The sequence below is a fragment of the Mustela putorius genome, unplaced genomic scaffold (genome assembly GCF_011764305.1).
Source record: "Mustela putorius furo isolate JIRA1106 unplaced genomic scaffold, ASM1176430v1.1 tig00003845_pilon_pilon_pilon, whole genome shotgun sequence".
In the NCBI taxonomy this organism is placed as follows: Eukaryota; Metazoa; Chordata; class Mammalia; order Carnivora; family Mustelidae; genus Mustela; species Mustela putorius.
Genome location: NW_025421998.1, coordinates 72,108,545 through 72,132,986, shown reverse-complemented (window position 1 = coordinate 72,132,986; position 24,442 = coordinate 72,108,545). Strand labels below are relative to the sequence as shown.

Here is a 24,442-nt window from a genome sequence, read left to right as displayed (position 1 = left end):
AGAATGCAGCCTAATCATGGTCATTGGCCAATGAGATAAATATAGGTAACCACCCAAAAGAGCTTCTGATTGTCCACTCAACCCTGAAACCAAATCATGAGTTGGATTTTGGAATAACTGGTGGTTAACGATTCTTCTCTACAGCAATAACCAAAGCATCTCAACTATAGCCACATTACCATTTGGTCAGCGTATTTTTTTTAAAAAAGAGAATTTTTCTGAAAGACAAATGGAGGAAAAGATACTGAGCCAGGTGAAGTCACAAAGGCTTACTCCCAATATGGGATCCCAGAATGAATGAGCAGGCACTATTAAGAGAGAATTCCACATCACCTAAGAAACATAACACAGAACTACATTCGTCCCCTTCCCCCACAGTCTTACTGGATGATACTTATTTCAGGGGCTTGTTTATGTCCTCTTTTATATAAAGTGAATTCTAAAGGAATAACAGTAATAATATTAACTATCATGTGCATTCAAACATGAGAACTGCTGAAGAAATTTAAATATAAATCTCTCATGCTCTTCCCTTATCATCAAGTGAGAAATGTTCTCAGTATGTAAACAGCACGCCTGAGTCTCGGCCTTTTTCAGCATTTGACATAAAGAAGGCATTCCGTCAAGCGATCAAGTAGTATTCACTAAAGAGTGATCAGAGGTAAGTTGGCAAAGTCTTGGAAGAGGAAGGAATAGAGCTCCTCAGAACCCAGCCTGGCGATGTTGAGAGGAAACTCCAAGGATGCCAAGGGGAAGATTTCCAGCAGCAGGAAGAGTGAAACAGCAGGAAGCATTAGCTCAATGAAGAGGAGACAAGTGTGCATTCGAGAAGAGGCTTGCATTCTTCTACCAATTACGTGCTTACTATTAGGAGAGCTAAAAACTCTTCAGAATGAATAAATGGGTTAAATAGAATGAGGATTACCATTTAAGTGGAGCATTCTAACTTTGCTTCAGATCATGGGAATTCTACAAAATCACAAAGGAGAGAATTAGCTGTACAAAATAGTTTAATTTAATGGGAAACTTATTTCAGAAGAGGGGCTAAGGAAAATTTCTGGAGTTAAGTAATGACATTTAGAATTAGGAGACGTTTATGTAAAAGCAATGTCCAAGGATCAAGTTAAGTAATAAGAATTTTCAGAAAGACCTAGAAAAATCTGCGATAGAGACCTGAGGCACTTTGGAAAGAAGAACAAAGAAAAATGTAAGCTCTCTCTCTATAGGAAATAATTAGAATAGAACTTGACCTAAATTAAAGGAAAATACTACAAATATCTGAGTATAAACACAGGATACACACACACACACACACACACTCTCTCTCTCTCTCTCTCTCTCTCTCTCCTACCTTAGAAATCCCCCCAAAGACTAAGATCAAAATGTTACTTCTGTTCTTTTTCTAGTCTAATTAAAACATGAAATGTTGCCTATTGCCTGTTATCAGTTTATGCATATTATGGGTTAAACAGAAAAATTAATATTAATTGAGGGTGTCACTTTTCTGCCACATTTATTTTACCAATTCAGAGGAATAGTGATTATAAAAACAAGGCAGAGCTCCAAATTATATACTGAATCATATACGCTAATCCGAGGGGAAAAGCCAAAGTCTTAACTAGTGTTCCCATAAAAAGATACTTTTATAAACTAAAATTTAAGCCTCATTCCAGAAATTATATGCCAAAATGTTTACTTGGAATATGAACCCCCTTTTAAACTGTAAAAAGAAAATTCATAAGATGAAAAAATAAAACCTCCCAATCATAAAATTTCCTCAAAAACCTCCATTATGCTTTTAATTCTTTACTGATTTAGGTCTTTTCTTTTTTTTTTTATTTTTAAACCAACTTGAGTAGTTGGAATTGTCTTTTTAATTTAAATTTCATAAGAAAGAGAATCACAATGCACATTCCCTGACCAGATTGTGTGTGGCCTATTTATTCGAAATGTTCGATTCCATATGGATTTCTTCTCTTTTATTTATAACTTCCAGAAAGGATTCTCTGTAATAAGTTAGCAACTCAAGGGCAACTGATTTGAAATCCAGGCCCTGAGAGCACTGTACCTGAGGTCTGCCACCTGCAAGGTTTTCTAGAAGGACCAGGGAAGGCCCACAAAGCTCGAACTTCTGTGTGGAGCATGAACCAAGTGTGAGCCACAAGTGGGTGGTCCACTGAGGTCAGGGTTAAAGTTCAGAGAATAATTTGGAAATTATTCTCCACTTGGATCTCATTTATAAGCCTGAGAATACACCCTTTAATTAGAATACAATTTCCAAAGCAACCACTCCCTTGACTTTCCAGAGCTCAGTTATTCTCAGGAAAGTAAAAACAGCCTCATCACACTGACAGCTAACAGTCCCCTATAAATTACGCCTTCAATGTCCAACAAAGAAAGCAGCAGGCATCCGGGACAATGTAGATGTTAGCTGCCAGCCTTCTAACCACTCTCAGGAGCAGAGAGAGAAAGAGAAGTCCTATTAAACCGACTCACTCTCGTCCACTTCTTGCTTATGCAGCTGAGCCGTCCCATGGAAGCTTGGAAAAAGAGTGGGCTGTGCATTTGACAACGTTCCCACACCCCGGCCGGCCTCATTTTTCTGATGATTCCTGCGTCCAACCAACCTCACACTACAGTGGGAACACTAAAATCAATTCCATGAGAGCCAGCTGCCCGCCTCTTCCACAGTGCTCAGGGAGCCACAGTGCTCAGGGACTCCTGGCATGGGAGCCAGCCCTGGCCTGACTCACCACAGATGTTCCCCCCTCCTCCCCCTTGCAACTCAGAGCCAGGGCCTTCTTTCCAGGGCCTATTGTGATTACAAAATATTTTACTGGGCCCCCTCAAATGTGCTAGAGGCCGAAGAGGAAAACACACACCTCACTCACCTTGGAGTTAAGAGAGACAGGCAATGAATTATGCAGACGACCACCTACTCTACCGGGAAGGCCAAAGAAGAAAATCCAGACAGCTCTGTGGAGGCCAGTGTCAGGGAGTTGGAACAGCAGAAGCTATCACAGTGTCAAACTTTGAAGTGCTAGCCAACCTTGAGTCGAGTCTAAAGATGACATAAATCGTTCTGTTTTGGCAAATCCAGATATCAGATTTTTCTGGAGACGCAACAAAGTTGCCTTTGCCTAGAAAATGTGTGACCAGGAAGAGGACAAAAATATAGTTTCTGAAATCTGTAATCAGAATTCAGAGTCCAAGGTCACCCGTAAATATTCAGAGAGTCTTGCCAGCTATATTTCGGGCCGGGGGTGGCTTTGCTGCCTTTGGCCTTTTTCTTCCAGATATCCATTTGACTGTTTCCCCAGCAGCCTACTCAGAGGGGGCCATAAAACTAGACAGTGGCTCCCAGATACTCCACTGTCCCTTGGTACAAGCTAAACCATCATTATCTCCAACGAAACTATTTAATGCAATTTACATTTTTTTTTTTTTAAATCCCTGCCCACCTACCTAGTGTAGACGATAGGACGAAGAATTTATTTCCAATCCTCTCCCTTTAATGGTATGAATTCTGTACCTAAGATGGAGCTTCACCAAACACTATAGCAAAAATCTTTTTACTTATTTGTTTACTAGAAAGAATAATTCACTCTTTGAACCTACAGAGGGGAAGTTCCAGGTCTAGAGAACATGACACAGAACCCGCATTCTGAACAGCACCCCTGTGATACTGCTGTTGCCAGACATTCCCACATTCAGATGAAAATACACCAAAGCTTTTGTATATATTCTACAAACTACGTTCAGGAAGAGGAAAAGAGTAAAAAGAAACCAAGTAGTGCTAAACATGTTAATTGCAAAAAAAAAAAAAAAAAAAGATGACAACAGAAAACCAGTTTGGAATCATTTGTCACAAGAACAGGGACCAGAATGGTACCAATCACCAAAGTGCTGTTTACTATCCTTTTGCTCTGTCTTTATCTTTTTAGTTTCACAGTCCACTCAGAATTGTCCAACTTCTACTTCATCACTGCTCAAGAAGGAAGTAAGTTTAACTATATCTCTAGGAGAATAAAGTCCAAAATTTATAGGTCAATTCTTCCTTTAGATAAAAGGATGGAAATGGACAGACAGTATTACTTATATCCTAGTTTTAGCTCTACATCTTAAAATACTTATGAATATACTTTCAGATAAACTCTGCTGATTTAGAGATTTCCGGGAGAACTACAAGGAACAATGAACTGAAAGCATGCTTTCATAGCGATATACCCAAATCACTCTGATTTTCTCTACAAATACTTACTTCGGATGAGTTCGTCATCTGAACAGTTTTCCCAAATGGACTGGTCTTGCATCTCTCCATGTGTGAAGCAGCTATTGGTAGCTTGAGTTACAGTTCTCTCAGTATTTTCTTTATCACATTTTTCTAGATAAAACACAAGATATATGATTATTAAATGTTATATATTTTTCTCTATTTTTTCTTATTTTAAGGTATTTTTCCCCCCCAAATGCTTCCAAGTCTGCCATAATTTAAGCAAATGGGAGCCATATCTCTATCGACTGTTGCAGTAACAGATTTATTAAGCACCTACTATGTGACCAGCATCAAAGACACAGACATGCATACAGCAAAAATAACCTATTAAGATTGTAAGTAGAGCCCCGTGGGTGGCTCAGATGGTTGAATGTCTGCCTTCGGCTTGGGTCATGATCCCAGGATCCTGGGACTGAGCCCCACATTGGGCTCCCAGGTCAAGGGGGAGTCTGCTTCTCCCTCTCCCTCTGCCTCTCCCCGTGCTCATGCTCTGTCTCTCTCAAATAAATACTATTTTAAAAATCTTTTTTAAAAATGATTATAAGTAAGTCATCATAACACACGTGGTCTGCCATGACAGAGTCATGTGCAAAGGTCATGTACAAGATGAAAGTGGGTCTGTACAAGTAGGGGGCAGGCATGGTAGGGAAAGCACAAAAGGAGAAGAGATCCCACTGAACGGCTGGGCTAAAAGACTGCAGCTGAACGAGGAGGGACTGAGAAGTGAGAAGGTATAGAAACCAAGTGTAAAGTTCTCTCTGTGGAAGCTTGGGAAAGAGGCAACGACTGTGTTCCGCATTCTCAGAAAGGGAGGCTCTTGAGGATGGGAGATTTATACATGGGTTTATGGGTCCCCAGGGGGAAAAACAGTAAGGAAAAAGTACCACCTTTTCAGGACATAAGAACTCAAACAAAAAGCTAACTGGAACACAAGGTGAAATCCATGTTATAAGAGGTCCAGAGCACTGAAGAAGTTTGAAGGAAGAAAAAGAAACTCACCCCGATTCAGAGCTCAAGAAAAGCACTAGAGAAAAAGGTGCATGTTGGACGGTCTTCAGAATATTCATAGGAATTCTAAAAGCAGGGATGGGAGAAAGGCGATGCCGCGTAGAAGAACGGCTAGGGCCAACTCTACAAGCAAAAAGGTTCCAGCACTCTGGAGTGTGAAATACTTTAAGAGGGACATTAGGAGATAAGACTGTAAAGGTCTGATTAGGGACACAGCATGGATATTTGCACACAAAGGTGAGAAATCTGGACCGAATTTAAGGCAAGATAAGTAAGTCAAAGTAGCCACTGAAGCTTTATGAAATGCCTTATCAGAGCCATGCATTAGGAAGATTAATACATTTGTGCACAGCAGTGCCTCAGTCCTGACTGCGCTTTAACTCACTTGGGGGCACTCTTTAAAAAAAAAAAACAAAAAAACAGATTCCTGGGCCCCACCACCAAAGACTCTATTTCAACTTGAGTGTGGGGCACTTAGGTAATTTTATTGCACTTAATATCCCTGAATCACTAGAGTATGGATGTACCTAAGAGGGAGAAGAGAGGAAGGGAAACTAAAAGAGAGACTTAGAAGAGTCCAGTTTGATCAGAGTTGAATATCCTGAACGACAAGATGGGAAAGGGGGACGTGAGAATATAATTAGATCTATTTCTCTATCTATCTCTCTATCTATCTAATACGAGAGCTCTGCACGGATGGGACTGGAGATAAGGGAGCGCTCTCGGTCAAGGATTTCACTGGGAAAACATGGAGGCCAGAAGAATAATTTATTAATTTAAAAATATGTATTTGTACACAGTGGATGTTTAGGCTTTGTGCTAGGCAATGAGGATGCAATGAATTGTGAGATGCGACTCAGGCCTTCACGGACTTTACGGTTTAGTGGATGAGTTTAGTGTTGCACATTTGAATTTGCAAATCCTAAATAAATCAAGTTATAGCTTGGAACAGTGACCCTCCTCAACTTGACTGCTAAAGCCAGTTAAGTGAATGGGCCCATCAGAAGAATTAATACATTAAAAAAAAGAGTACCAAGACGGGCCCGTACAATTAGAAAGGAGCCAGAGAAGGACGAGAAGCTGGATGATGTCAAGCCATGGAAGCAAGGAAAGGAAAGAGATTCAAACAGAAGTTGTTAGTCAACTGTGTTAACATTTCCAGTGGAAGGAAAAAATTTCTGCACATGCAAAAGTTTCTCATGTACCATGGGGATTTCACAACAATTGAAAAGTTCTGCCATGAAACACATTTCAACACATGAAAATAAATGGACACCCTCTTGGGACTAAATCCAGAGGCTAAAGTCTCTGAAAAAAAGCAGGGTCTTCAATGCTAAGTATTTTCAGAAAGCAAAACCACATTCAGATAGCAGTAAAATATAAATCAGAAGCATGCTAAACCAATATGTTCTAGAAGATTTATGTAACATTTACTCAGCATTATCCGAGAGAAAATGTAATCTTCCTGAGAGGTGTTCGTTTCAATTAAAATCTTGACTTTTTTAAACAACTCCAGAAGTCTTTCCACTGTTACAGTCAACTCAAGGCCTTTCTGAGATTATCAACAGAAGAGCTTTTTTATAAAAACTCACTAGTTTACATACACTAGCTCATCAGCCTAGTCCCACATACTTGCAGCTACTGTTATGTAGCTAACTGCCGCCAGGTGTCATGCTAGTAGGCTTGATTCAATTAGTAACTTTAATTGAAGCTGAATGAAATTAATTATATAATTTTGAGCTGTTCAAGTTTAATTCCATTAAAATTAATTCATGAAACCAGGGCATTATGAAGCATTGCTGACTAAAAGAAAATAGGTATGAATAAAGCCTCTAGACACACTTGACTCACATTTGAATCATGTCCAATATTCAAGTGCTCAACACAGGCCCTCTAAACTCTCTACTGAATAAATGAAAATGTCATGTGGTCCATACGCACACGGGTCTAGTAGTGACCCACTCGTAAGAGGAACATAAAGTTCCTTCTGCTTTAAATATTTATTAAGGGACAGTTTCACTTTTTTTTTTTTTTTTTTTTTTTTTTTTTTTATGTTTTCTGATCTGTGAAATACTGGAGTTAGAGTTCCCCTCAGGTTAAAAAAGAAAAACTATCATCCTTTGTCCCATTATGTTCAAGAAATAATCACTAAAGTGTAATGACTCTCAAATCACAATCATCAGTCTATCCAACTTCACCTTCTTTGAAAAGTAAACGTCTTGGCCCAAAAGTTGACCTCAGCTTTTTGCTGTGACCCACAGCACCCAGCCCAAAGGCTCAGAAAAGGTCTTAAGTATAAAATTCAGTCGACTTTTGTCAATTCTCCACGTCTATAAACTAAACTTCTGTGACCACTTGAGTGATGTACAGCTTTCTCACATACGTATATTGTTTTATTAACATATCTGTAATACTTAATGGAATACCTATTCGGCAGCCTCATAAATGGTGCACAGTTCCATCTAACACTGAAGAAATGCACTGAGGCAGAGGAAGAATTAATTAATAGACAATTTTAAGATGAGCACCATGATGTCCAGCCACAGAACCCACTTTACTACAACTTTCAATATCTTGGGTCAGCCATTACTCATTAAGATGACCAACAGGCAGTTTCAAAGAGCGGATTTCTAGGATCAATATAGGTTTATGGTGTTACTTCTGAACTGCAGAAGCAGGGCCACAGTCCTGGTTTAATCCATTTTGGGTTCACAAAGGTTTGTAGTGGCTATTCATCTAGGATGTGGTCCTCAAAGACATGTCCCGCTTATCCCATAGGTAATCAAGTAACTTCATGATGCATGAGATCAGTCTGTATCTTTCTGCAAGAATTCTGTATACATATCCAAGCAGCACTCCTCCCTAACTTAACAATCTTTTCTTGAAAAGAGACCTTCATTAGCTCAATAATGCCATTCTTTGCAGAGCTCCTTAACCATCAAGATGCACAGGTCCCAACCTCAGAGGTCCCAATTCAGGTGGTACAGGAGAAGTCCTGTCATCATCATAGATAGCCAGGTGTGAGGGAAACTGCTCTAAGTTCTTCTGTTCTACACAACTTAGAGAAAACTCGGGAGTGCCTATTTAACACTGAGATACACACCTTGCTTTCTGCATCACCTCATCAAAGGATTCCAAGTAAGCAGAAAATGCAAGTTGACCTCATCACCAATACATAGGTATTCAGTTGTGTCCCCATGCTGGAACAACTATGAGAATATAAAACCTGAATCACAGTGAACACTCATCAGTTCTACTAACAGATGACTACAGAAGCGTGTTTTAGAGACTAAAATAAAAACTGAAGATACCTTAAAGATAACACTAGACCAGAAAATAGCTGCCTACTTCTGGCAGCCACTTCCAAAAGGCTGGCTTCCCAAAGAATTCTAGTTACCCTGAATACCGAAGTAAAGACGAATCTTTGGCTGGGGTGGTGGGGGAGAACCCCAACAACTACCAAAAACCTCAGCCCTGGGACGCCTGGGTGGCTCAGTTAAGCAGCTGCCTTCTGCTCAGGTCATGATCCCAGCGTCCTGGGATTGAGTCCCACATCGGGCTCCTTGCCCCGCAGGGAGCCTGCTTCTCCCTCTGACTCTGCCTTGCACTGTGTCTGCCTGTGCTCGCTCTCTGACAAATAAATAAATAAAATCTTTAAAAAACAACAACAACAAAAAAAAAAAAACAAGAAATGACAAAACTGAGGGTAATGAAAAATGAACTGGGCTATAATTCTGACTCAGAAACTGACCAGCTATGTGGCTGGGGCACATTTTCTTCAACCGGAAATGAGGGCACTGAGCTGGATGGTTGCAGAGGTCTTTTTTTTTAACTCCAAATTCTGTAAATCTAACTCCGCAAAAGGGCTGAACAGCCAAAACTTCATATACACAATGAAGGGCACTCAGAATGGAGTGGAGGCAATTGGAAGAAAGCCTTCATAAGGCATTGGATTTAAATTAATTCTCCAAGAAAATAATAAGCATGAATTAAGCAAAAGAATCAGAGGAAAATAAGAATTCTAAGCAATCAATTTAAAATACAATATGCCCTATGCAGAAATGACTTTCTTACAGGATTAATACTCTTAGCTTTCTGTTATTTTTCTAAAGAAAGGTACAGAATGTGAGAAGCAATCTCTCTCTAATCTCAATCATTCCCACTGATGAAGAAGGAGAAAGAACCAGGTAAACAGAATTTCCATTTAATTAAAAATTCTCTAATATTTTACTTAGTTGACATTATACAAATTTAAATTTTTGAGAGTAAGAATTTTACCTATCTGAAGCTAGGGGATAACCTAGTTGAATGGTGATTCACAAAAGAAAACTCGAAGAGCATTAAAAATAAGCAAATTCGATAATAATGTATGTACAACATTATGTTCTATGCACACAACAGCCACTCAGCTGGTATATGGTTGTTAAACAACTTTTTGAAAATGAAACAACACTTTCTTTTGTGGGAAGAGTAAATTAATGAATTTTTGCAATTACAGCATTAGCAATTTTTAAAGGAATTTGATATATAATATTCATTTGATCTTCAGAACCATCAACGATATTTTAAAGAACACAATAGCTCCATTTTACTGATGAGAATACAGAATGAGTCTCAGAGATAGATATGCAGTTGAAAATAGGATTAAAGTCAGAGCTAGAGAGTCTCGTGCAGCTTGGCTCATTTCATACCACACCTAATGGCAGAAAGACCCACTCCAACACTCAGCCCTTCAAAATTCCAAGGAATGACCCCTCACAAAAAAACACATCCTATTCTCGGTCAGTTAGGTTCATTAGCAAGTTATACTTTATTTTCAACATAAATTTGCTCCCGGGTAATTTATAACTAATCACAGTTCTGCCCATTGTCAGTAGAAACGGTAAAGGTAACTCTTCCTAAACGACAACACTTCCAACTACTGAAGAGGGATATTCTTTCCAGCAGTCTGTCATCAAGCAAATGTACAACCTCAATAGCTAAATGCTGTGAGCACGTAATAGTGAAAGAATCTAGTCATGCTGCATAAGGATGATTAGTTTGTCAAAGCTACTAATGAGCTTTTAAACATAAAGTTCTGTATGTGCCAGGGGTTTCCAAGAAATGGAGACAATATTGTCATGTAAAAGTCCAGATGTATCTGATTCCTTCCTGACAAAGGAAAAGACTCTCATTAGTTTCTCTGAGACAGAAATACCATCTCTAAACTATAGTTTCCACTAGAAGTGGTTAAGAACAGAGGATCTCAAATCAGGGCCCTGAGGTCCACCACTAACTTATAGATCCTGGGAAAACTACTTTTGCCAAAACAGGACCAACAACAGTATCTATCCCATAAGGTGGATGTGGAAAGAAACGGAATCATGTCTGGGAAGCAGAATTTCTGGTACAGAATAAGGGCTCATCCATATTTGCTATTAGTATTTCATTAACTGTTAGGACAATAAGAATCTTTTTTTTTAAAGTTTTTATTTATTTATTTGATAAAGAAAGATCACGAGTAGACAGAGAGGCAGGCAGAGAGAGGGGAGAAGCAGGCTCCCTGCCAAGCAGAGAACTCGGCATGGGCCTCGATCCCAGGACTCTGGGATCATGACCTGAGCCGAAGGCTGAGGCTTTAACCCACTTCGCCACCCAGGCACCCCAATAAAAATCTTTTAAAAAAGCTAGCATATGGGAGCTGTTGAGGGCAGTTATCTATTCAATAATCCCTATGTGAAAAACCATGCAAGAAATCTGTTTCTAGACTGAGTATAAGGAAAACCATTGTGGTCTCTGAGAAGCTGTATTTTTTTTCCTTGATGCACAGTAAACATCAAATTTTTTTAAAAATGACTTCTTTTTGGGGCGCCTGGGTGGATCAGTGGGTTAAAGCCTCTGCCTTCAGCTCAGGTCATGATCTCAGGGTCCTGGGATCGAGCCCCGCATTAGGCTCTCTGCTCAGCAGGGAGCCTGCTTCCTCCTCTCTCTCTCTCTGCCTGCCTCTCTGCCTATTTATGATCTCTTTCTGTCAAATAAATAAAATTCTTAAAAAAAATAAAATAAAAATAAAATACCTTCTTTTTGACCCAAATTTATAGACAAAATTGAGTGACTCTGAGTCTCTCTGTACATTTTGATTTCCCCCATGTTTTGATCTCCTCGATACCCGTATTTTCTATTATTATGTTTTAATCTTCTTTTAAAATGTACTATTATAAGCTGCCTTAAATATTCTGCTGAACTAGGCAGAGATATATCTAAATGCACAAACCAACCATCAAATACATTTTCTACTTGTTATCCAGACTTTATTTGCTTACTTCATAAAAGACTAATACAAACAATGGTGCTTGGCAGAAATCTTAATAAAACCTCATAAAACTTAGTGTAAAATACACATATATTCATACAGAAAAGGAATATAAGTAGTTTTCTTTATACTTAAATTTGGGGGTTTCTGCATGATAGGTCTCATCCAATTCAACTTAATATTTGGTAATAATCTAAGACAGATCATTTATAATCTACGTAAGATATATATTCTTACTGCTACGCAATCTATATTCACGCTTCCTTTTTCTGAAAACAAAATTGCTTTAAACAATTTTTACTCTCCCATTAAAATACCAGTATTATTTCAGTTGATCTATGTGTGCTCCGGTTTATGAAGCCTCAAGTAATCCAAGACTAAAATAACTGGGAAAAGTAAAAATATCTGGGTCTGTTTGTCCCAGAGGCTCAGAACAATGTGGAAATCTACAAATGCTTCCCAAATGTAACCTTTAAAAACCACAGATAAGGCAGATTTCAGGAAGACCTGAGGCTCTGGAATTTTTCTTCTTCACTCATCAAACAAACACTAACAAACAAACCCCTCAAGCCCAATGACATTCAAGAAGCACAGCAAAACAAACTGTGCTTTTCCTAATGCTCTCGAATGGATCAAAATCTCACTGTGCAAAAACAACAACAAACAACAACAAAAAAAAAACACAGCATTTTTTTTTTATGATTTTATTTATTTGACAGAGAGAGATCACAAGGAGGCAGAGAGGCAGGCAGAGAGAGAGGGGGAAGAAGGCTCCCCGCTGAGCAGAGACCAATGTGGGGCTAGATCCCAGGACCCTGAGATCATGACCTGAGCCGAAAGCAGAGGCTTTAACCCACTGAGCCACCCAGGCGCCCCCAAAACACAGCATTTTTAACAGATGAATGTGCATATGCATAAAATTTCATAATTCTGTAAAGACAATAAATTTATTATATAAGCACAGATCATTATGAAATTTACAGACAGAAACGCCTAAATCAATTGAATTGATTCACTGTTACCAATATTTTGAAAAGTTAAGACTTCTGAGCAAAATCTAAAATGCACTCCTTCAAAGGGTTTCTTATGCATTCAGAGGCTTAGGGTGCATTTACATGCGAGAGTGATACAAATGACACTGACTGGACTAGTTCACAGGGTGGGGGTAGGGAGAGCAGGTTATACACACAGCACAGAGGAAAACAATTCCACAATCAGATCAACATACAACTGAATATGACTATGCAAAAGACTAAGTACAAAATGCCGCTGTAGTTCCGGTAATATCTCAATCGGGGCTCTAAATAAACGGCAGAAAGAGCAGGGAGAGGTGAGGTGACAGCGAGCTCCTACTGGCAACCAGGACACATTACTTCAGTCACGTTTTATCTCCTCCCTTTGACATCTAAACTACAGTTCCTTGTCCTAAAGATATATTTTCAGGATGACCTACCCTGAGGCCTAGTGAACTCCTGCCTCTTCAAATAGATGTTCAATTGTATTCTTTCAACCAAGTATACTCATGCTAACACCAAACACTCACCGGCTCATGGAATTTGGAGTTAGATGGGCTTTTAGAGGTCTCAACCCAACCCGATAACCTGAAGTCAGATGAATACTTAACACCATCAAATATTCCCAAGAACAACCCGAGGAGCCAGGCAGGAATCGGGACACAGCCTCAGCACATCGCTCACCCCAGTCTGGGACTGTTGTGACAATACAGACTTTCCTCATAACTGGCTAAAATCTACTTCCCTGTCTTTTTCACCGATTCATCGTATTTTGCTCTTCGCAATCTAAGTCTAATCTTCCTTCTATGTGACAGTTTCATCTTAGAAAATATCTCATGCTCTTGTGTCTTGATCTTGTCTGTGCTAAACATCCTTAATTTCTTCAGGGGCTTTTCAGGGCCTTTTTTTTAACTTCTGCCCACCTTTATGGACAGGACGGTCTTCTTCATCTTGTCTAGAAAGCTATTATGAAAGAGTTTTGTCTTACTGACTGCGAGAACACAGAGAAGCTATACCTACAGCAGTTCTCTTGCTTAGTAAATGACTAAGCCTATGACAAAAAGGAACTGAGGACTCTGACATCTTCCCCTTTTCTTAAAATGAGGTCACACACCCAACTTTAGTCTTTTCATGATCACTGTTTTAACTGCCACAATTCTAAAACTTTTCTGTTACCTCTCAGTTCTATCAGGTGGAGATGAACCCTTAACTGGGTACTGTTATGAGAATGAAGGCCAAGGGAAATCAAAAGTGAACCAAAGGGGGTTGTTTCTTCTGCAAAGGCTTTTTCACAGCTATGATTTGAGTCCAATCCTGATATAGGTTAAGTGAGAGAGGATAGAGAAGAGCATTTCACAGAGCAGTGAAACCATAAATAAGATAATGATAAGAGAATCAGAGCTGTACTGGAATTTATTTTTTGGACTTCAGAATGATAGACAGAGATTATAGGTCATGGAACTGATCCTCTCTGGTACTTCTCCTAAAGGCCCAAACCAGAAGCCTCTCATAGAATTCACTAATCTGGCTTCTTTTCTTTGAGACACTGCCTTCTTTGGATTCTCCTGTAAGACAACCAACCCATGTCGGCTCCATAATCTTTGTAATCTCATTAACTTCTACAAGGGTCCATAATGACCAACTCTAGGAGACAAACTTGTAGATCCATTATTCTAGGCCTGTTCCCATGTCCTGACCTACAAATCTGAAGTTAATGCACATCAGTACATCTTTAGCAACTCCAGCTCAACATTTCTTAAAAGTCATCACTTCTCTTCTGTCCTGTTTCTCCAACTGTAGTCCGTATCTTGGTTAATGTTATTCACAGACTCATCTTTCAATTCTCTCTTTTCCCGGCCCCAACAAAATCAATTATGAGACTGAGCTACTTACAACTTCCCAATTTCTCTCAGATGTAGACTTTTTTTTCCCGTGTCCACTACCAGTGCCACCAATCCTTATCTCCTCCAACCAGAAATACTTTCAACACAAAGACTGACTATGCTATGACTCAGCTCAAGAAAAATTAACTTCATTTTGCATACTGATGAAAAATTGGTATAGTTATTTTCATGTTGTATACATCTTAATATAAGCTCCTACACCTTCCCCACGCTCCATAATTTCATCTCGCATTTTGGTGAGAAATAGAGTAATACCCCTTAGAAAATGCATGTTGCTTAAATGATGGAAAAATTAAGAACAGAGTAGGTCTACATTTCTAGAGCCCAAAAGATCAAGGGCTGATCCATCATGGAAAAGAGTAGGAGGACTGTATCTTGAAGGGGAAGCCAGTTCCTTTGTACTCTGCCAGCTGCCTTCAGAGCGCCTGTCACCTACTCAACCACAAATTGCTTTATTTTTAGTGCTCAACTCTGCATAATCCAAACCATAAAGACCTACAAACTGCGCCTTCTTCAGAGGGGATCACTAGCAATCCAACCCAGCAAAACTGACTCGTTGCCATTCTGAGTTTCTCATTCAACCTCTGAATTTGTATGCTCCAGAACTACACCCGTCAGTTGGCAACTGGCCATCAACTCATCTGTCACACGGTTCTTGTTGGAATGTGCAACTGATATTTAGACAAGGAATTAAAATTTAATTTGGCACATTTATATCTCATCCTCTCTCTCTCGCCTACTTTATAAATTCCTTGTGGGCAAACGCTGCATGACACATTTTTAATCTTCACAGGACTTTGTACATAGTAGGCACACAAAAAAATGTTTGTTAACAGGGTTTCTCTTCAAACGTGTCAATAATGAAATCTATGTGCTGGCATGAAAATTAACTTCAGACTTGACTCCTGAAACTACTAAAAAATTCAGGCATAAAAGCACATGCATATGAATCATCTTACTTCAGGTCACATGGGTGTGAATCCGAAAACAGAAGTGGACTGCAAGTAGAAACCACAAACGAAATTAATGTTAAAATAACTCTGTTCACAGCTCCTACTTGGTGAACCCTAACTGATTAAATTAGAATCTTTTAAAATACAACTTGATTTCAAAAACAAAGTTAAAAGCTTTCCTTCAGAATACGTGTGCTGACGTGGAAAGAAGATACGAAAAGTTTAACTTCGGCAAAGGAGGAGAGAAGGGAAAAAGAGACAGAGCCACGAAGATAAAGAAAAGCGAAGCATCCAAAAAACTGGTGCACAAACACATGTCAGATTAGGTCAGCAGGAAGCACTGATGCGCCCTTCACCTGCTCCACTGACTCACCAACATCCAACTAGCCAAACATCCAGAATCTAGCCAGTGCAGAATCTGTCTTCCCTTAACAAAAACTGATTATAAAGACCTTTAGAAATAGAAACATAAAAATCACATCCCTTGCCTTTACATAAGGTAGAATAATTACATTATCTCGGAAAGACAATTTGGTTGAATTGTTATACTCTGTTGTTGCTTATTGTATCGTTCTAATTTTCCATTTGCAAATGACTTAACTTTAGATTGTGTCAATTTACGCTTCCTTATTTTCCCCAAATCTTTTATTACTATAAAAATATAATGCTGGTAAAATAATTGCACACAGCTATTAGAACTTTCCATGAAATCACCTCAACAAGATCCAGGAAATAAGGTTCAAAGAAACAGGAAAGACTCTTACACACCCAAAAATTCCAATTTCCCCACTAGCTCTATAAAGGTCATTCAATTTATTTATATATATATATATATATATATAAATTTTATTTATTTATAAATAAAATATTTATATTTTATAAATATATATAAATTTATAAATATTTATAAATATATATGTGTATATACACATATATATGTATATTTTTATATGTATTATATTTACTATTTGTATATTATCTATATTTTATAATTATATATTTTATTTATACACACACACACACACACACACACACACACACATATATTTTTTTTTTTTTATTAAAAAATCCTTGTATGTTAACTGACCAAACAAGGCCAACAGGCACAGTTCTTGCTGCCCTGAAACCTTTGCCTGCCAGTTGCACTTCTGGTCTCTCTGGCTCCCCATATACCCTAGAACACAAGATTAGTTAGAACAAATATACTCTTCCCACACATGTATAATCCTCCTCCCTTGTCCCCCACTGCTTCCACCCTGCCAACCTCCAACCCTTTGCTAATTCCAAAAATTCATTCTATCAGCTTCTATTCTCAAGCTCCTTCCTGCTCCTTGCTGAGCAAGGCAATCAACCATGCTGACCTTGTCCACTAAAAATTCATGCCATTCATTCTTAGTTAAGCCCTCAGTGTTACTGAGCAGACTTTTGTTTGCCCCAGATTGAATCCCTCTTGAATACTTCATTCTTTGAAATCTTTTCCACTCATCTCAAATTTCTCAGCTCATCCTAAAACCACCCCCCAGTCTTGCTCCCAGGAAATGTTACCATCTACTTTGCTGAGAAGATCGAGGCCTCCCAGGATCTCTTTTTCCTATCAAACTTTCTCTAGATTATCATTCATCATTTTCTCCCATACCCATCTGAAAAGGGAATATTCTCTACTTTCCTAAGACTGGTCTCCATGCCATTCGGTCCCAGAATTTTACTCTTTCAATTACACACACCCACACCATCACTATGCTCCATACACTTTCATCTTCAATCTCTCTATCCTCTAAATTTCTTTCCATTAGCATGTGGTGAGCATGCTCAAAATCTACCCATCCAACAGAAACCTTCTATACACCATACTTCTCCCTCACCAGACTGCAATTTTCGTTCATCTTCTACGACCACTAAACCTCTAATGCTTCTGTGACCACTCCTTATAGTCTCTCTTTCTGCATTCTTTTCCTTCTCCTCCGTAAGAGTGCCCATACCTCAGTCTGCCCCTCAGTCCTCTCTCTCATTCTTGTGCCCATCCATCAGCTACATGATGGTGAACTTTTAGCCTAGGGGCCTGACCCTCACCATTCTCCTAGGTACAAGTTCTACTTTTCCATTGTTTATTGGGTCTCATGTCAAGGGATAAGTTTCAGGAGCCAACGGGATTAAAAGATGACTCAACAGCTCTTCCTATGTTGTTGCTCAGGCCAAAAAGGCAAACCTGTGGACTACCTTAAATTTTTACCTTTCCAGCATCTCCCATATTAAATATGTTGCCCAATTATATCAATTGAATTCAGCAGAATTTGGACACTGTGCTTTAGGAGTCACAGATGATAAGTAAAAATCAAAAGCCCTCCAGGGGCTCTCATATCTATATAGGTAGAACTCTATCCTACTTTTGCTATGTTCTTAAACTAATTTTCTCAATTGTACTCCTACTCATTCTGCCCTACGTCCTCTTTTGTCAGGTGACAATAATAGCTTCCTGGATAATCACTACCTTCACTCTTGCCCCTCCCACCAACACCATCATTTGTACTGCCACCCGATTTATTTTCCTAAAAATAACCACCGTGGTCCTGTCCTTCCCTTTCTCAAGAACTTTTAATGGCTCACCACTGTTCACAGTTAAGGATATTCAAACACTTCCATGGAGAATTAGGGCCATCCTCAAAATCACCTCAGTTTGCTTCTCAACCTTATTCCACTCTTGCTTTCTTCCTACAATCCATACAATGGGTTTAGCAAAGTACTTAGCATTCTGTAGTAATTCCCTCCAAGCTCTACTTCCCACCATCCATCTCACAGAGCTGAGTCCTGTGATCATGGTTCTTCATCCAGCTCAAATCAAGTTTCCCTTGAGGTTTTTCCAAATGCCCCAGCTAGAGATACTTTCTCACATCCACGTTCTGCCTTCCCACTTCCTTCATACATCTGTTATAGCACCTATCAGTCTACCTTGCATGATAGTTATGGGTGAATGTATATATTTCCCCATCGTTCTGTGAGATCCTGATTTCATTCAGTCTATTTCTCTCTGTACCTGTCACATAACAAAATTCCATTGATCACTGTTTCTACAAGACAGGATCAAGATTCCAAAACTCCAGCTCACAAAGGAACACAACTAACATGCAAATTATGCAATCTTTGCCTCATTATTCCATAATCATGGGATCTCCAAAGAGCAGTGTAGGGCGGCAGGACAAGAATTATCTGCTGAAGTGGTGGAAGAAAGTATAAAAATATCTGTTTCACTTATTTTTATCTCATCTGCCTACAACCCTTATTTATGTATTTTTTTCTATCGTTCACACACGATACATTTGTATGGTGGTAAACAAAATTTAAGAAAATTCTTTGAAGATGAATACTCAGCACTATTTTTATTAACTGGGTAGGTAATAAAAATGCTGAAGACCAGTAATGCAGAGTGATAGCACTGAAAATTTGGAACTTGAAAAAGAGACTTTCTAAAAGCTTTCTGAATTCTTTCTACTAAAAAAAAGAGAGAGACTTACTAGAAATCTATGATAACTTGTCCTTCTACAGATAAAATACTCTAAAACAATGATTTCCAACTAGAAATAAAGAGTACCTGGGGCCTGTTAAAAGTGAAGATTCTTGAGCCTTCCACCTAGAAATGGACACTTTAAGTCTAGAGGGGGACCAAAAATGTCAGTTGCCTCAAGAGATCAGGATAGCATCTCAACACTACTGACATTATAAGGCCAGGTAAGGGGCCTTTGTTGTAAGGGGCTGTTCTGTCCTGTGCATTCTAAGATATTTTGCATTAACCCTCGCTTCTACCCACTGGATCCCAGGAGGACCCACTCCACTCCCTGCATGTCTACTAAACAGGCCTCCAGATGTTACCAAATATCTCTTGGAAACACGGTCATCGGCGACTGGAACTAGAGACAGAAGCTATCCAAAGATGACACACTTTGAGAAATGCCATCCTTAACCAGAAGGATAAAACAATACGATACAAATAGAAGAATATGGGTATTACAAGCATATACTGCATAAAATGAAATAAACAGGCTTCCCATAAAGGAAATCTGATTAGCCACTATAAACTCCTGACAACTCAGCTAATCTTCTAAGTCGAAGCTCTTCTTATGTAATTTCAACTCAAAGATTTTCTCCCTAGCTTCTATTTTAAATTATTTTTAATTAACTTCACTGGCATTTTGCATCCTGCTATGAAAAGTCTGCCTAATAGTCTCAGAGGACTCTCCCAAGAGAAAAGAGTGCATTAAATCACACATTATCACATTAAAGTATATTCCAGCACTCACAGTCCAACAGTCTAAGTCTTGGCAAATGCAATAGGGCGTGTGGGGGGTGGGGGCGTGATGCAGGGACTGGAACAGGCTCAAGTGATTCACAGTATCCAAAGCCTATTATCTTTAATTCATCCAGCTGTAGGAAACAGTTGTATTGATTCTCTCCTTCAACCACATTTATCACAATGACACATATTCCACAATTTGTGGTCCTACCCTGATTTCTACTGACTGCATGAGACCTTGGCCGAGTCACTTAAATTATTTGGGCAACCTTTCTAAAAAGTGAGCAAGTTGGACAAAATTATTTCTAAAAACCCTTCTGGTTACAAGTCCCAAATGTATGAGTGAAGTACTTAATTAAAAAGCTCTTTCTGCTGTATGGATTCTAGTAACTACTGCACCAAAAGGTAAGTACTTATATTTTCTATTTTGATAACACAATGAATCTTAAGATGTCTAATCCTAAAAAGAAAAAAAAATGACAATTTGATGAACCACATACACAACATCCACATCTTTTAAATTTAAATTCAATTAATTAACATACAACATATTAGGATCCACTCTCTCTTAAAATGATATTACATTTTACTCATCCTTCACCTACTAAGGTGAAGGATGATATATGATGAATACGATTTACGTATTACTCATCCTTCACCTACTAAGACATTTATACAGGTTCTCTGCATAGTTATAAATAGATGTTTACGTGCTATTTTCTGTAACAGAGATAACAGATCAGTTGCCTAGAGGCCATTTCCAGCTTGAAAGTATAGTTGTTTGTTGGCCTGGACAAAGATTGTATTTAATCAATAGCCAACTTTTAAACAGGGAGAGATGATACATAAAAACCTGTATTTCCAGTGTCTCTTGAAATACTGGAAGATATTAGCCCAAATGGCAACAATGAGCTAGAGCCTCCTGGCCCATGAGCCATCCTACGGCCCACAGTCCCTGCTGCTCCCTCTCTTCTGACATCCATCCTGGGTCCTGGGTCCCTCTCACAGCCTGGAGCATATGAGCTTATGTCCTTGCTCTGTAACAATTTTCAAAATACACAGAAAATACTTTTAATGCTTTCAAAGCAATAGAATTTTCCTTCCAGAATCACAGGAAAAGAGTAGAAATTTTGAAAAAAGAGAACTATGCTTTTAATAAGAAAAACCTTCCTAACTCTGAATGCTGATGAGTAAAATGAGCTACACTTTGGGGTCTAACTAACCACCTGAAAGAATGGAGAAAGGAACGCTAGAGTTGATGGTGAGTTCACTACAGACCCCCTAAAATGTCTTGTAACTTGAACATTATAGGTCCTCAGTTAGCAGTATGGATAGCGCTTCATAATCCAGTAATAAATGTGTAGGTTTTATGTTGTCATCTAGGTATCTTTGTTTACAAGTTAAGACTTGCCCTTCTATGTCCCGCTCATGAAAAGGTATTCTCAGCTAATTTTCCTACAACACTCCATTCTTCTCACTGATTTCAATATATAAAAATTTTAAATTAAGTTTCCATTAACTACAATTTACCAGAGAACGATTAAACTGTTCTTCTGAAAGGATGATAAAAGAATCCAAGGACAGAAGGAAGAGGATAAAACAACTCAAGCAAGAGCTTGAGAGTTAAGTGCTCTGTGAGCAAAGCTGCTCTCTTCACTAATGTCTTTACCAGTAAAACCAACCTAACCATGGAAGGCAGCATCTTGAAGCTCTTATTCTATCTACTGGCTCAATTTTTTTTTTTCTTTCAATACACTTTATAAAATCTGCTTGTTTGAGACACAGTATTATAACAAGAATCTTTTTTTAAAAGATCAACATTGTATTATGGTTACAATTAAATTGATGCCTGTTTAAAGGATGTTGTGAGTCAAAGATAAACTAGTAAAAAAGCACCATATAACTATGTTGTGAAGGATAAGCCAATTTTCAGGTACAATATAGTCCAAGAGTTTTCACACTGATAATGTAGGTGTTGGGTGTTGTATGCAGTCAGTTGCACCTCAGGCCATTCTAGATGACCACTTCTTAATGCCAGATCCTGGGGTATTCTACAGCATTGCATTTGCACAGGTATATTTAGTACCACTGCAAGTTCTGACTCTGAAGATGCATTATTAAAGTTGGACACTGTAGATATCACTATGTCAAATCAATTGTTTTTGTAGTATATCTGATGTGGATTTTGACATAAGCATCATTTAACAAGAGTGATTAACAGCTCAAGTGTGAACATAAACATCAATGAGTCGATAAGACTATGAAGGGCATGCCTAACAGGAAAATGACTACGTTGGCAATACAGAGTGAAGAACGTGGGCTGCTTCTGGGAAAATATGTTGATCATTCTAGCTCTCTGATTCGTTCTATTTGCTCTTCAGAAAAAAATGACTCACTGTTTAGAAGCAAAAGGCAATGATAAACATAATTCAATTTAACAGCCCTGAATACCAGAACATTCTAATTTAGTCATGGATGTTTTCTGCAAAACCTTTTCTGAGTTCAACATTAACTTCTTCTTTTCCATTTCTGCTGCCTTTACAAACACAAATGCAAACATAAAAACAAAATCCCAAGAAGCTCACTACATTATGGTCAAAGGAAAAGAAAAGCTATCAGATATGCTTAAAATCAAGAGTATAAAGTAGGTTTCTGAGATCTGGAACATTTAGCTTCTATCAATATCAGAACTTTTTAAATCAGAGCCACGCTTAGAGGAAAATGCATCTGAAGAGTAAGGTCCTTGTTCACTGTCGCCATGGAAGATCTGAAGTAGGTTACCTTCAAGAGAAAAAAGATACTGCCTGACTTGTTTATAAGCTTCTTAGGGAAGTTTCCCAGAAACAAGATTAGTTTCTCTATAGGTTGCCTGTGTTTACACTTTGGAAGAACACAGAGGAGCTAATTCATTCTTGGAAAGTGTTTGTTTTAAAGCATGTTTATTTCAAAACAACACAGTTACTGAAACATCTGTGAGAGTCATTCCCAAGCAGTGGGTCACAGACACCTGGATCATCAACGGAGTCCAGTCACAGGGTGGCCCACAAGAAACAGAAAGATGAGCAGAGAGCGCGTACTTGGTCAGAGAGCAGCAGCACACCGGGATCTGATGAAGACACTAGAACCGAAGCGAAGCAGGGGAGGGAGGGATCCCACATATTTGAGTCTTAGGCCCCAAAATGCATATGCGTAAGAAAGCCCAGTCAGGTCATCCCCTTCCCCCACCCCCCCACGCCCCGCAACCAAAGGAAGGGGGAGTGGAAGGACCAGCGGATCCCGCCCTCTTCTCCGGTTGTTGATCTGGGGCAGGAGTCCTGGAGAACTTGTTTGAGTCACAGTAACTGTGCAAAAGTTCACAACTACGAAGTGAGAATCCGTCCTCCCCGCACCAACCTCCACCCCTCCGCCCCCGATCAGTAAACGTGTGAACAGATTTTTTTAAATGCGACAATGACAAAGTGTCTTGCAACTTGCAAGCAGGCACTCACCCTGGGCTGGGGCGCCCAGCCGGCCGCAGCCCGCCTCGGCGCCGCGCTGGGGCCCGGGAGCGAGGGCTTCACCCGCGCCGGACATGGGCCGCTCCACGGAGCCCGCCCGCGCCGCGCTGCCGCCGAGCTCTCCGCCCCGGGGGCGGACCGAAGGGCTCTTAAGGTGTTGGGTGCAGAGGACTGACTGCTTCTGGCGGAAAAAAAAAAAAAAAAGTGTTTTTAGAGACCAGCACACCACCCCGACGGGACATTCCCTCCCCCTCCGCTTCCCTCCCCCAAACCCCACCCCGGAGAAGTTTTGATTTGAAACCCGGGAGGAAAACTGCTGCCCCGCACGTTGACAGTGGGGGTGGGCGGGGGGAGGGAGGCGCTGAAGGCGGGCGGGGAAGGGAGACTGGGTTTGGAAGCCTGGGGAAGGGGACCAAACCCCTCCTCCTCCTCCTCCTCCTGGCCCGGCCGACCACCACCTACCTCAGCATCCCCCCAACTCTCTCAAAGCCCCTTCTTCCTCCTCCTCTTCCGCCCAGAAAGTTAGCAAAGCTCTGGCCGCGGCGGCATCTTGCCCCAGCGGCCTGGCAGCACTGGCGGCCGCCCCGGCGCGTCCCTCCCCGCCTCCCTCCGGCTCAGCCCAGACACTGCAGTGGCGGCAACTGCGCCAGCTGCCGTTCCTCTGACTCCGAGCTCTCCGCCCCCTCTTTCCAGCCAGCTCAGTCCGGCCCGTTCCCCGCCGAGGGGGACTGTTCCCCTTCTGCCTCTCTTTTCCCCGGTCCTCCACCCCTCCACTCCTGAAACACTTTTCCCTCTGTTGCTCTTTTTCATCATATCCGGATCAGGCGGCCTCGAACTCTTGGCGGGTGGCCCGAGCCCGGGGGCGGTACAATGTGGGTTCCCTTCCCGCCCTAGCCCTCTGGGTCAGGAGGCCAAAGCCTGAATGGGCTGGCTCAGAGCTAGGGGTTCTTCTAAGGGCTGGGAGAAAGGAGAGAGTTGGCTGGTCCCTGGCTGCCCTGGCATCTTCCTGGCCATACTCACCCCAATCTCTCTCTCCCAGCCTTTCTTCCCAGTCCTGTCCCAGACCTACTGAAGCTCTGGGAACTATATCAGTGAAGGAGAAACCTTTAGGGTGGACAATGCAAAACCAAAAAGAGTACAAATATTTATCGAATTTTACAGGTGGGATAGCAGAAGTGTGGTTTTGAAACTGTGCCCCTTAGCAGTGTTTAAAT

General features: G+C 40.1%; 1 protein-coding gene across 2 annotated transcripts in view; it reads right to left on the bottom strand.

Moving 5' to 3' along the window:
- The window catches only part of MDFIC (MyoD family inhibitor domain containing), a 91,522-nt gene extending 67,563 nt beyond the window's left edge, over positions 1 to 23,959 (bottom strand). Inside the window, exons 1-3 of one of the 2 annotated variants that reach the window (XM_013051014.2) lie at positions 23,691 to 23,959; positions 23,220 to 23,409; positions 4,262 to 4,384 (exon numbers count right to left, since the gene is read on the bottom strand). In XM_013051014.2, the coding sequence (XP_012906468.1) occupies positions 4,262 to 4,384; positions 23,220 to 23,304 (208 nt within the window). In that variant the 5' untranslated portion in view covers positions 23,305 to 23,409; positions 23,691 to 23,959. The remainder of the gene's footprint in view (positions 1 to 4,261; positions 4,385 to 23,219; positions 23,410 to 23,690) is intronic. The other variant, XM_004741930.3, reaches the window with a different exon arrangement.
- Positions 23,960 to 24,442: the final 483 nt, after the last annotated feature.